This window comes from Phocoena sinus, chromosome 11 (assembly GCF_008692025.1).
Source record: "Phocoena sinus isolate mPhoSin1 chromosome 11, mPhoSin1.pri, whole genome shotgun sequence".
NCBI lineage: Eukaryota > Metazoa > Chordata > Mammalia > Artiodactyla > Phocoenidae > Phocoena > Phocoena sinus.
In genome coordinates, this window is record NC_045773.1 from 27,680,541 (window position 1) to 27,693,799 (window position 13,259).

The following is a 13,259-nucleotide window of genomic DNA, read 5'->3' on the forward strand; positions in this document are numbered from 1 at the left end:
TGATTTAAATATTTTAGCATGTAAGTCCTTATGCCTTATCTTAGAATCCAGTTGACTAAACCTTGGCTGGCCAGAGACTAGGGGGCTAGGGGAATTCTCAGGTATGGGATGATTTAGTTATTCCTGTGGCCATCAGCTAGCAGGATAACCCAAACAGCCCTCACAGCCCACATCTATTGAGATCAAAACCCTCTGGGGTGCTCAAACCAAGCAGGGTTTCTCAATGTCAGCACTGACCTTTTGGGCCAGATAATTTTGTGTTGTGGAGGGCTGTCTTGAGCATTGTAGAATTTTGAGCAGCAACCCTAGTCTCTATACACTAGATGCCAGCAGCACCACTACCCCAGTGTGACAACCCAGAGTATCTCCACACATGGCCTCATGGCCTCTGGGGGCAAAATCCCCTGAACTCCTCCTCATGAGAACCTCTGCCATTAAAAAAGTGAACAAATGACTGTTTAAATCTTAACCCTGTTCACTCACAGTGTCCTCATCTAACCACACCGTTCATTCAATACTCTTTATGGCTTTTTTATAAAAGGGAGGAAGCAGAAGAAAAAACGCTGTCATCAAATCTATAAAATAATCACAGGCACAGAGTCTAAGGGAATTCAGAATACGATAAAAGGTTTTAATTACGGGCAAAAAGAATAAGAACACAATTTTTACTTGCAAGAAAGTAACTGTTCGGGTACCACCAAAATTAAGAGGGGTCCTGAAGCACATATACACACATGATAATAACTGGAACCAATGATACATACTTCTTTCTCTACCCTCTCCAACAGGAGAGCCAATTTTTCTGATTCAGTTTTCCACTAAGAGCACAGACCCTGGAGGCATCCTACTGCTGTTGAAATACTCGCTCGAACATTTATTGGCTGATGTGATATTGGGTAATTTATATTAAAAAAAGTTCCATGCCTCACCTTGTGCATTTGTAAAATGGACATAATGATACCTTGAGGGGGTCCCAGTGAAGATTAAAATGGTAACTTTTATTAGTACTGTTTGTTTTCTATTCAGAAGCATCTTTTCAACTAGTTCATCTAAAGGAAAAGAAGGAGAGGAGGGTTGTCACTAGCTTCTAACCTTGGGATGCAAAGTGCTTTGTGTGTAGCGTTCTCCCAAGAGAACTAATTAGCTGAGGCATCTACTAGATTATACTTCTGGAAGACCAAAGCTAAGAAAAATGAGACAACTGGATTGGGAGTCACAAAACTAGAATTCTTGGCTTAGTAGATTTCAAGGAGCTATGGGACCACGGTCAACCACTTAACTCTCAGACAGCCAGTCTCACTTCTGTCATTTTAATGGGATCACTACAGAGCTCCTAGTATTTTATCTGAGACTATGACAATCAGATTCAAAGACTTATATTAGAACTAATGGCCAAAACAACTAAATTCTAAACTAAATGATGGATTCTAAACCATCATTTAGTGATGCACAAAGGCAAAGTACTTGGTAACTGTCCTTAAAGTACAGTGATTTAATTAAAGAAGATTTTCACATGGTCTTTTTCAAAGTCTCTTAATTATGTAATGCTTCACCAATTATAGTCCTCTGTAATGCCCACTAAGAGGAAATTTGAATTACAGGCCATCTGCAGACAGGAGATGTACTGAAAACACCTGATAGGCTACAAATTCAATGTCGTACATCCACAAATCTGTTCTAAAATTGCACCCGAACGTTAAAGATGACTCTGGCCTTCACTTAGTGGTAAGTCCTATGAAATCAATTAGCTGTTAAAATAGTTTAAATGGAACACATGTATTTTAATTTTTGTGTGTGTATAAAAACAAAGTCTTCTTAATCAGCCCAAAACATTCTGAAATTACACTTCTAGCTAATGCAGTGAAAGAATTGAACTTATAACTAGATAAAACCAGGATGTGGAAAATGTGAGAAGGATGATATTCAAACAGCAGTAACCGGAAAGGAATAAATTAAGAATCATATTAGTTTACTTCAATTATCCCAAAAAGCAGTCTAAGAAGGAAGCTGTAAAAACCAATCACGACTCCCCAACAGAAACTCACATAGCCTCCGACTCAAAAACGGTTCTTGGGGGCTTCCCTGGTGGCGTAGTGGTTGAGAGTCTGCCTGCTAATGCAGGGGACGTGGGTTCGAGCCCTGGTCTGGGAGGATCCCATGTGCCGGGGAGCAACTGGGCCCGTGAGCCACAACTACTGAGCCTGTGCTCCGCAACAAGAGAGGCCACGATAGTGAGACGCCCGCGCACCGTGATGAAGAGTGGCCCCCGCTTGCCACAACTAGAGAAAGTCCTCGCACAGAAACGAAGACCCAACACAGCAAAAATAAATAGATAAACTAATAAACTCCTACCCCCAACATCAAAAAAAAGAAAAACGGTTTTTGTTGGGTTTTTTTCTGTGGGTGTTTGGCAGTGGGTATAACTACTATTTTTCTTTTTTCTTTCCTACCACTCTCCCTCCTTCCTTTCATCCCTTCCTCCTCCTTCTTCTTCTTTCTCTCTCTCCGCACCTTTCCTTTCCTCCCCCATTTATTCTATGGAGTAGAGGCCCTTGTTGCCAACAAGACCAGTCAGGACTTAAAAAAAAAAAAACCACCTCCAGCCATGATAGAAAATGTGTTCTTCATTAAAGAAAAAGATTCCTCAGGATGGTTTAAAAAATGAAAAGATGACTTTAGGTCACCATAAATAAAAAGGATGATTTATACTTTAAGAGTGGTGCTTTGCTTTGTAGAAAAATGGGAGGAAAAAGAAAAATGGAGGAGAGTCCAGTTTTAAAACTCATAAATAGGAAATTTATACCCTTAAAATATTTATCATTTTGAAATTATACAGATCTATAAAGATATAATTCTTATACTCTTGATATTTTACCTACCTGACTTGATCTGTCCTCCCCTATCTCCCAATGACAAAATGATGCTACTATTTTTTTTTAATTTATTTATCTTATTTATTTATTTTTGGCTTTGTTGGGTCTTTGTTGCTGCACGTGGGCTTTCTCTAGTTGCAGAGAGCGGGGGCTACTCTTTGTTGCGGTGCACGGGCTTATCATTGCGATGGCTTCTCTTGTTGAGGAGCATGGGCTCTAGGCTAACAGGCTTCAGTAGTTGTGGCACACAGGCTCAGCAGTTGTGGCTCACGGGCTCTAGAGCACAGGCTCAGTAGTTGTGGCGCACGGGCTTAGTTGCTCCACGGCATGTGGGATCTTCCAGGACCAGGGCTCGAACCCGTGTCCCCTGCATTGGCAGGCGGATTCTTAACCACTGCGTCACCAGGGAAGTCCCCAAATGATGCTACTATTAAAGAAAGAATTCAAAGGCCAACTCTTTTCAAAACTTATAGTTCTCTAACTACTTTGAGGGCAGGCTACAGTTCTCAGGATACATTTGCAATGTTCATGAATAATGGCACAAAGAAGGTGTTTAACATACTGCACAGTGAGCAAATGAGTTAGCATAAGCAAGGACACAGCAAGAGCAAGAAAAAGCAAAGAAACATAAATACAGATGCACTGAAATAGACAGAAACTAACCCTAGGAAGGAAATGCTCAAGAAAAAGACAGGCAAGCTAGAATGAAAAATAGCAAAATAATCCAAAAAAGCTTCTCCACCCACAGTCTACTGAGGTGATACCATTTTGGTGGGAAAGTTTATAAAAACATTCTCAGACACAGATATAGCCAGATATTCTTGGCACTAACACACTCCTTTAAGGCCTCTGAATGCACTACACCTTTAAGAAGTTTCAAGCCCTGATGCTTTTTCCCACCTATAGGCATAAGCAGAGATACAGCCCTTTAAAAGCATGTTAGGGGCTTCCCTGGTGGCGCAGTGTTTGAGAGTCCTCCTGCCGATGCAGGGGACACGGGTTCGTGCCCCGGTCTGGGAAGATCCCACATGCCGCGGAGCGGCTGGGCCCGTGAGCCATGGCCGCTGAGCCTGCGCGTCCGGAGCCTGTGCTCCGCAACGGGAGAGCGGGAGAGGCCACAACAGTGAGAGGCTCGCATACAGGAAAAAAAAAAAAAAGCATGTCAGACCCAATGGAACTCCCGGGCAAAGCCCCATCCTCAATGGATCAAGAGTCTGAGAAACTTCATGTTCAATATCCTTCACCATCTCAAAAGCCTTATACTTCTGTACAACCACCACCTTTCTTAGCTGAAGCTTACACAGCCACCTAGACATATCCTTTTCCAAAGCCCAAATCATTAATCTTGTGGTGGGATCCTGAAAGGTTTCCTGTAACTTAGTCCTACTCAGTACCTATATCCTGAACAACAACTGAGGCCAAGACACTGATGTGAGGGCTAGGGAAAGGTGGATGGTGGGATACAGGGAGAAGAGGCACAAGACATGGACCTCCACCTCCAAGAGTTTGTATTCTAGTGTTCTCAGGTCCTACACTCCCTAGTGCCTGTTTCTAATACTCCTTAGCTACCATGTTATCAGCTTGTTCCTTTCCAATCAAGACTCTAGGGCCTAAATATGTTTCCACTGAATTCAGCTAAGTAATTGCACAATCAAGCCACAGTGGAAGTCACTTGCAAGAGATGCCGGTGATGAGTAACTGAGTACTCCTAGACCTCAATGATCTCACAGTACAGAGGCTGAAGAAAGCACGTAAAATAACAGCTTGAATGCAAGCTGGAATGCTAAGACAAACAGGGGGTTAAAGGAAGGACAAATCACATCTCCCTTTGGTGGGGGGAGGGCAGGTGAGATCCAGGGAAGTGGAGAAAAAGGCATCCTTGCCAACCCTGGGTGAGTCATCAAGAGCTCCTCCTGCCTTCTCAACATCTATAAATAATCCCAGGTGCTGCCATTTCATTTAATTACTAAGCCTCTCCAGATGGAGAAAAATAATTAAGCAGTCGGTACCACCAAGATGATATAAAGAATGCGTTAGCAACTTTTGAAACATTTGAGTTTTGAAGTTTGCTTTCAACAATGAAAGAAGGGCAGAAGTGAAGAGGGCCCAAATGACTGAGTGACAGACATTAGAGAAAACCAAAGGACAGCAGTCAGATAGTGGGGAGAAATTTAAATAGGAAAAAAGCAAATACTTGTGTAAAGGGGCTCAATCCTCCCAGAAGAAGCAGAGCCGCTAACATTCAATGAAGAAGCCTCAGTGGAGTTGGTGAAGATAGGCTGTCAAAAAAGAAATACTTTAAGACAACCTAAAAATCAATTTATTTATTTCTTAAATGTACAAGAAATATGCTGTTGACTGGGCCTCTGGATGCAGACGTGATAAAAATTTTATCTTTGTGTCTGATGCAAAGATTCAGAAGTGATTAAACCCAAAAGGGTCTAACAAGGAAGCCGGAAAGAACCACACGAGAAAAATTTCTAAACACAGATGCTCTTCAAGAATCATGCATTTATAATTCTAAAGTTCAATGGAATCAGGAAATCAATAAAAATAGAATTTCTGGCATTCAAATAACAGTAGCGACTGGGTAGTAAAACACCTGAGGTTTCCTCCCCCATAACATGTTCAAAGACAATCATGTGCTTCCTCAAAAAAAAAAAAAAAATCCACAAAAATCAAACCTATAAAACCACAGTAGGGCTTCCCTGGTGGCGCAGTGGTTGAGAGTCCGCCTGCCGATGCAGGGGACGCGGGTTCGTGCCCCGGTCCGGGAAGATCCCACATGCCGCAGAGCGGCTGGGCCCGTGAGCCATGGCCGCTGAGCCTGCGTGTCCGGAGCCTGTGCTCCGCAACGGGAGAGGCCACAACAGTGAGAGGCCCGCGTACCGCAAAAAAAAAAAAAAAAAAAAAACCACAGTAATCAAAATTATAAAAAGTTTGGGGATCCCAAACTTCTATGAGCATCAGACTGAAAACCATTATAAGGGTGCACAGTTCGAAGACATTTCGATACTGGTGGGAAAATGGAGGGACGTGTTCCAAGAGGAATGATGAAGAAACAGATTGGAAGAAAGAAAAACCAAAGCAGAACCCGATTCCGAGGGCGATCATAGAAGATTCTGGATCTAAAAAAATAGAGGTCAAATGGTAGTTCTATTTTTAGCTTTTGAGGGAACCTCCCACTGGTCTCCATAGTGGTTGTACCAATTTACATTCCCACCAGCAGTGTAGGAGGGTTCCCTTTTCCCCACACCCTCTCCAGCATTTATTGTTTGTACAAATGGACTTATTTACAAAACAGAAGTAGAGTCACAGATGTAGACCACGAATTTATGGTTACCAGGGGTAAGGATAAATTGGGAGATTGGGATTGGCATATACACCCTATGTATAGCACAGGGAACTCTTCTCAATACTCTGCAATGGCCTATATGGGAAAAGAACCTAAAAACAAAAAGTGGATATATGCATATGTATAACTGATTCACTTTGCTGTACACCTGAAACTAACACAACATTGTAAATCAACTATACTCCAAAATATATTAAAAGAAAATAATTTAGGTCAAGTTAAAGGTAAAGGTCAATCTGAGGATTGAGTACTCTGTGCTCTATACAGATTGTCCCTAACTTATGACTTTTTTGACTTTATGATGGTGTGAGAGTGACACACATTGCTTCAGATTTTGATCTTTTCCTGGGCTAGTGATATGGTGAGATACTCTCTCCTGACGCTGGGCAGGGTAGTGGGCCGAAGCTCCCAGTCAGCCACTGGATCACAAGGGTAAACGACCAATACTCGTACAACCATTCTGTACCCAACCATTCTGTTTTTCCCTTTCAGTAGAGTATTCAGTAAATTCCATGAGACAGTCAAAACTTCATGTTGTGTTAGACTTTTTGTTAAAATAATAGGCTTTGGGGCTTCCCTGCTGGCGCAGTGGTTGAGAGTCCACCTGCTGATGCAGGGGACGCGGGTTCGTGCCCCAGTCCGGGAGGATCCCACATGCCGCGGAGCGGCTGGGCCCGTGAGTCATGGCCGCTGAGCCTGCGCGTCCGGAGTCTGTGCTCCGCAACGGGAGAGGCCACAACAGTGAGAGGCCCGCGTACCGCAAAAAATAAAAAAATAGGCTTTGTGTTAGATAATTGTGCCCAACTGCAGGCTAATACAAGTGTTCTGAGTGTGTTTAAGGGAGGCTGGGCTAAGCTATGACGTTCGGTAACTTGGGTGTATTAAATGCATTTTCCACTTAAGATATTTTAAACTTATGACGGGTTTATTAGGATGTAATCCCAACTTAAGTCGAAAAGATTTGTAACCTTAAATCAAAGCTATTTAAATCTTTTTGAGTTATTTTCAAAGCAAAGCATCCTTCGACAAATTGCCTTATCATTCCACTGTCATTTCAACTCTTATAAACCTAGGTTTTCATTTCTTACTTCCTCAAACAGATAACCCAAGTAGAGTGTTATCAGAATAATATATTAAGAGAGCATTTTAATAACTTTTGGCATGTACATTTCCACAGGAATTCAAATCAGGCTAACTAGTATAGTGGAGATTCTATTTTAACGAACAGAAAATAATTAACTTTGTACTAATATAAATTAGCTAAACAAGCATTTATTTATTATCTTTAGTGGTTTAACAACAAATATCTCCATCCCTCGCCAACTTCATGTTTTAACTTCTTTATTTAAAAAATCCTTTAAAATCAGACTTTCCCCTTCCTTTCCCCTATATCTTCCAGAAGGCTGCGAGGCCAAAGGTGTGTGAACCAGAATAAAGGTGTTCCTTCCTCGAGATGCATTCCTAACATATGTTGGAAAACTGTCATAAATATTCCAGTCAGGAGTAGCTATGAAGTGAATGCGCCTTCTAGCACTGTGTGGGCCCAAACGCGTAAAACCACGTGGGGCCGCCATGATTTGTTTTCTTCCATACCTGGAGGCGATCCTTCCTTTACTAGTGTTCACACAAAGCACTCAGGGGAAACCCGGCTCACTATATTTCAGCACTGAGACTGACCTTCAACTTTGTCTGTAACCAAAAGATGTCAGGCACTAGTCAAAGTTACTGGGGTCCAGGTTGGAGTCATGATCTCAAGGTCATGTTGACAGGAAGTCATGAAGAAAACCGCCTAGAGACTGTGTTGCCGTGGGAATTCACACCCCCTCCAAAGGAGACAGAGAGTCACTACTCAGATCTTGATTACTGCAACATCATCAGGAAATTTTATGTAAAATCTTCCATATTTAACTGAAGAAAATAATTGTAAACACTATGTAGCATCCATAATCATGCCCATGAGCCACAATAGGACCACCTGCAGGCAACCTATCCTCTCAGCCAATATATGGTTCCCTGGTCGACCATGTGTCTGCTAGGTTTGTGTTTGCTTTGGTGTTTTGGAAACATAAGAACCTCAGCATATCTAATCACAGCAAAGGCAGTGAGAGAGCCGAAACAACCCAGCATACCAGGCACATGATCCAGAAGGAAAAAGAAACAAAGATAATGAAAAATGGAAAGTGTTAGAAAATTATTCTAGTGTGTGGAGTAAGTTGCCATCAAAGCTACAGCAACTGCACAGAAATTAGCCTTGCCTAGACATGCACTGGTAGGTCATTCACATCCTATCACTCTGGAAAATGATTATGTGAGTTTATGAGCACCAAGTCAGACCACAGCCTTTTACAAATGGAAAAGTTTCTCTACTCATGTCTTTCTAGCCATTATCACATGGGACTGTGACAGCAAGGTCCTCCTAGTGGGCAGGAGCTGACTATATTCATCTTATATATTTAACGTAGCAACTGGTACCATACCTGGCATTGAATCACTGCTGAAACAATCATAAATACCTCTTCAATACCAAAATGTAAGATGCCAGGTTTGAATTTGGAAATACAGGTCAAGATTTCTCTATTTGGGGGAGAAATACCAAACTCCCAAATTTAGCATTCTTATTAGAAGGATTCAAAACACAGAGATCTCAAAATACAGGTTCTAACGAGACTGCCATATTAAAACAACAATACCGTCTTCTTTCTACTACATGACATAGTGTGAACTCTGATGTATAAATGCATATGTGGACTTATAAAGAAAACAAAGAAAGCAGCTCAACACAGCTGCTACCTTAAAAAAAAAAAAAAAAAAAAAGAAAGGAGAAAAACTACTCTATTTTATATTATCTGCCCTCTATTTTGTGTCTACAGGACAGCAAGTCAAAATTTAGAGGACTAACCAGATGAAATACACATTAAATTTCTTTGTATTGGAACTACATTCGTGTCCTGGAAATACTTTAAAAATCCAAAACCTAGATTTCACACTGAGGTCTTTTGCTGGTTTGTACACCAATGTGCCCCCCCTGCCCAATACTTTAATTGGGCTTACATTTAACAAGAGTTTCTAGAGCCGGAAAAATAGAAAGCTTTTGGGTAGAGCACGCTGTGAAACAGACCTGCCAGTACTCATAAAAACATTTTTAAAATTTATTTTCTATAAAAAGGATGACCTATAAAGTAGAACCTGGTTGGACTGGGCATGGGTGGGCATGACAGGGAGGGAGGCAGGGGTAGGTTTGATGGCAGGGCTGCAGGAGTAGAGGTCCAGCAACATGAAAAACAGTGTGCTAAGAGGACAGTAACAGAAAATATGAGGTAACTATGTAAGTGGAAACTGTCTAAGAATGGAAGTTCAAGTGACCTCAGTATTGCCTAAGGCAAAACAATCACGGTTTAGATGCAGAAGGGGTCCAGACAAAACCCAAGTGAACTGGCAACAGCACAGTGCCCAGAATAGACTTCTGTTCCTGCAGAGAAGACACATATACCACAGGGTCTCCATCCCATAGAAACAGGGATGGCTGGATACAGATACATATTTTATTTGGCATTTACCAAACGTCTACTGTGTGCCAAAACCCACACTAGGGACTTCATTTAATGAAAATGTACTAACTTGGAAATGGTCCCAATAAAAATTTTAGTTACCATAGGGATTTCTGACGGGGGTGGGGTGGGGTGGGAACGAGGTCTCTTTAGATAAATGACCAAAGCAATTTATTAACCTACTTGCAAGTAATGTCAAATTTAAAGTTGCTCCAAAGAAAAACCCCTTTTTTTTTTTACATCAGTCTCTTAATATGCTGTAGGAACCTGTTCAAGACGCTTCAGCAGTGAAGTAACTTAGATGATAAATGTGTTCTTCAATCTGTGCACCAGTCAAGTAGCAATAAAATCAGAATAATTCATGCAAAAATTTTCATTATGTTTCTAAACATACTTATCTACATTTTAAATCACACATTAGACAATATGAAATATCTTTCATTTAGACAGGTGTGAACTAGAAAACAGATGCATTCATTAAACATAGAACAATTCGGTGAATTAAAAAAAAAATACTCAAGAGAACTCTTTGGTTGAAGTATCAATACTGAAGCCCACTGTTAACTTACTTGAAAAAATATGGCCATGGCTCCGATTATTCTGTTTTCAGAAATGGCAGTTTGAAAGCTGTCAAAGTCATCTGGATTGTAAAAGAAAATCTGCATCTGTAAAAGAACAATTAAAAAATGTATTAGGAAAATACATTAGGAAAACCTATGCAGAAGTAGAGAGAGTAGTACAATGGACCCAGATTCCCCAACATACTAAGATTTTGCCAAATGTACTCATCTATCCGTACTTTTTTCTTTGCTAAAGTATTTGAAAGCAAACCCCAGACATCATATCGTTTTACCCCTACATACTTCAGTAGGTATCACTAAAACACACATCTTTCCACATAACTACAATGCCTTCAGGCCACACAAAATAAATAACACCAATACCTTCTTATTACCTAATACTCATGTCATGGTGAAATGTCCCTATTAAGAAACAAAATTTTAATGCAGTTAAATACCATGAAGTAGGAAACTAAGACTGTGAGATTCACTCCTTATGTTAAAATTATAAATGCTTAAATGGACACGTTTATAGATAATGCCCATTCCAATGACGAGAATCTGAGGGGGGCTCTCAGTAGCTTTGAGAAACAGTCCAAATGGACTATTTTAGTCAATCAAAATAGAATATAATGGTAATGATAATAATAATGCTTAATAGGGCTTCCCTGGTGGCGCAGTGGTTGAGAGTCCACCTGCCGATGCAGGGGATGCGGGTTCGAGCCCAGGTCTGGGAAAATCCCACATGCCGCGGAGTGGCTGGGCCCGTGAGCCATGGCCGCTGAGCCTGCGCATCCGGAGCCTGTGCTCCGCAACGGGAGAGGCCACAACAGTGAGAGGCCCGCGTACCGCAAAAAAAAATAGATAAATAAAATAAATAAATAATGCTTAATATTTTACAGTTTGCAAAAAGCCATCCCATTCATGATTTCACTAAATCTATCTAACAATCTGTGAAGACTGGGCAGAAATTACTACACTCAGTTACAGATGAGGAAATAGTACTTCAGAAAGTTGATGCCGACTTGGTTAAAAAGAAACATCAGTTGATGAGTGTAAAGTCCAGGTGCTCTCATCCCAACCTTAAATACCTTCTCTTACATGTGGCAAGGGTTTCTCACTCAAAAAGCAGAACACGGATAAATCAACTTAAAATAATTATACAATTTTAATGTCTGCACATTTCTCAATACCTGAACAATTCAGAGAACAAAAACAACCTGCAGAGTATTCTTGAGAGACTACATATGTGATAAAAATAAAAGATCTGGGACCCTATTCCAGCTTCTTCGTTTACTTGCATGTGAGCCCTCAGGCAAGCCAGCGAATTTCTAAGCATCATTCCTTATGTATAGAATCAAGCGCTTACCCTTGGTAGGATGGGTGTGGGGATCAAACATGTAGGTGCAGGGTACAGCGTGTAGCACTATGCCTGGACCTTAACTGTGCTCCACAAATCGTCATCCTTGTCACGTTAACTTTTGGCAGGCATCTTTAGATGTCTAATATGAATGTGATTGCACTGAATCTTCTAGAACGGCCCCTACTCTTTCCAGAAAATCAAATCTCCTATATCATTAGCTCTCTTCCATGACCTCTATTTTCCCACTTTTCCAAATGACATGATGCTATTTTCTGAACAACCACACCCCAGATGGAGTATGGAGACTTGATACTAAATGATAAATTCCCAATGGGAAAAGGGAAGTCAGAGAGACAAGCTGAAGTACACGTCAAAGGTGAACAGAGTCCTGCTGACTGAATTAACCAAGACGTTAAGAACAAGGTGACATATCTTCTCTGAAGGGTATATTTAGGGAGCCCAAATCAGGACACTTTTTAGGAAAAGTTAGATAACCAAGTGGATGGGAGAAGGATGGGTAGATTCTCTTGGAGAATATTCTTTCTTACGGTGAATTATTTTGCTTAGACTCTGCATTCCCACTGACGCTGGCAACCTCTTATACATGTGTTGCCTTTATGTCTGGACGACTACAGACATCATGAATTTACTCTGAGAAAAAATCCATTCAGTGAGGTGCAGATGAAAATAGTTTAATACTGGGTGAATTGCTTTGGGGACAATGTCACTAACCCAAGAAAGAAACTCTGCATAAGTATATTCAGAAAATTACACTTCACTTTCCTTTGAAAACCCAGGCCCTCAAATGAACTAAGTTCACAGAAGGTTTTCTTATTCTTCAGCCCATGAGCAGGGGTGGCATTGTTTCATGCAACACCTGGATAGTGTGTGATACAGAATACTTTAAGACCTCTTCAAGAGCATTTTTGTTTACAACTGGGTGAGGAAATTCATTTTTAGAAAATGTCTTTGAGTCATGGCTCCACCCGTCAGGATAATAAAATGTCTCATAAAGAGAACAGCAGCCATAGGTCTGAAGTATCACTTTTCCTTGCTATTTCTCTCAAGTTGTAGTCTATTGAATTATGTTAACTTTTAAAGGTATCTTAAATATGAAAGTAAATAAGTAGGTGGAGTTTTGCCGAGAGGGCACTGGACTTGAAATCATTTTGTTGTTATTGTTGATGAGACAAATTTAGGCAAAGGCTAGAAACCTATTTTACAAAAACATCTTTGGAAGCGATTGGGGTGGCTGCTGAACACTGCGAGTAAGCCCTTCAACTTTCTGTATCTGCTCTCAAGTGCCGTGTTCAGAGCCTTCCTTCAGCCTCCCGCAAAGTGCGTTCTTTCTAATAATGGGAATCGAAGTCAAGCTTACTGTATAGCAATCCTCTTCCTGTAGAAACATGGTGAATTGAAACTGAAGAAAAGACCTGGGAAATCGGGCAATAAAGAGATCTATTAACTGTTCCTTATATTCTTTACACACTTCACCACTTTACATTTTACCCATTTGCATTCTTCCTCTCTCCCTCCAAGCAATTATTTTCCCTGAATCAC

The 13,259-nt window shown here is 40.9% G+C and overlaps 1 protein-coding gene across 3 annotated transcripts in view; it reads right to left on the minus strand.

The window, feature by feature from the left end:
• Window positions 1-13,259, minus strand: part of PTPRG (protein tyrosine phosphatase receptor type G) — a 731,192-nt gene that overhangs the window by 219,340 nt on the left and 498,593 nt on the right. For all 3 annotated transcript variants that reach the window (XM_032648680.1, XM_032648681.1, XM_032648679.1), the window contains exon 5: window positions 10,346-10,441. In XM_032648680.1, the coding sequence (XP_032504571.1) occupies window positions 10,346-10,441 (96 nt within the window). The remainder of the gene's footprint in view (window positions 1-10,345; window positions 10,442-13,259) is intronic.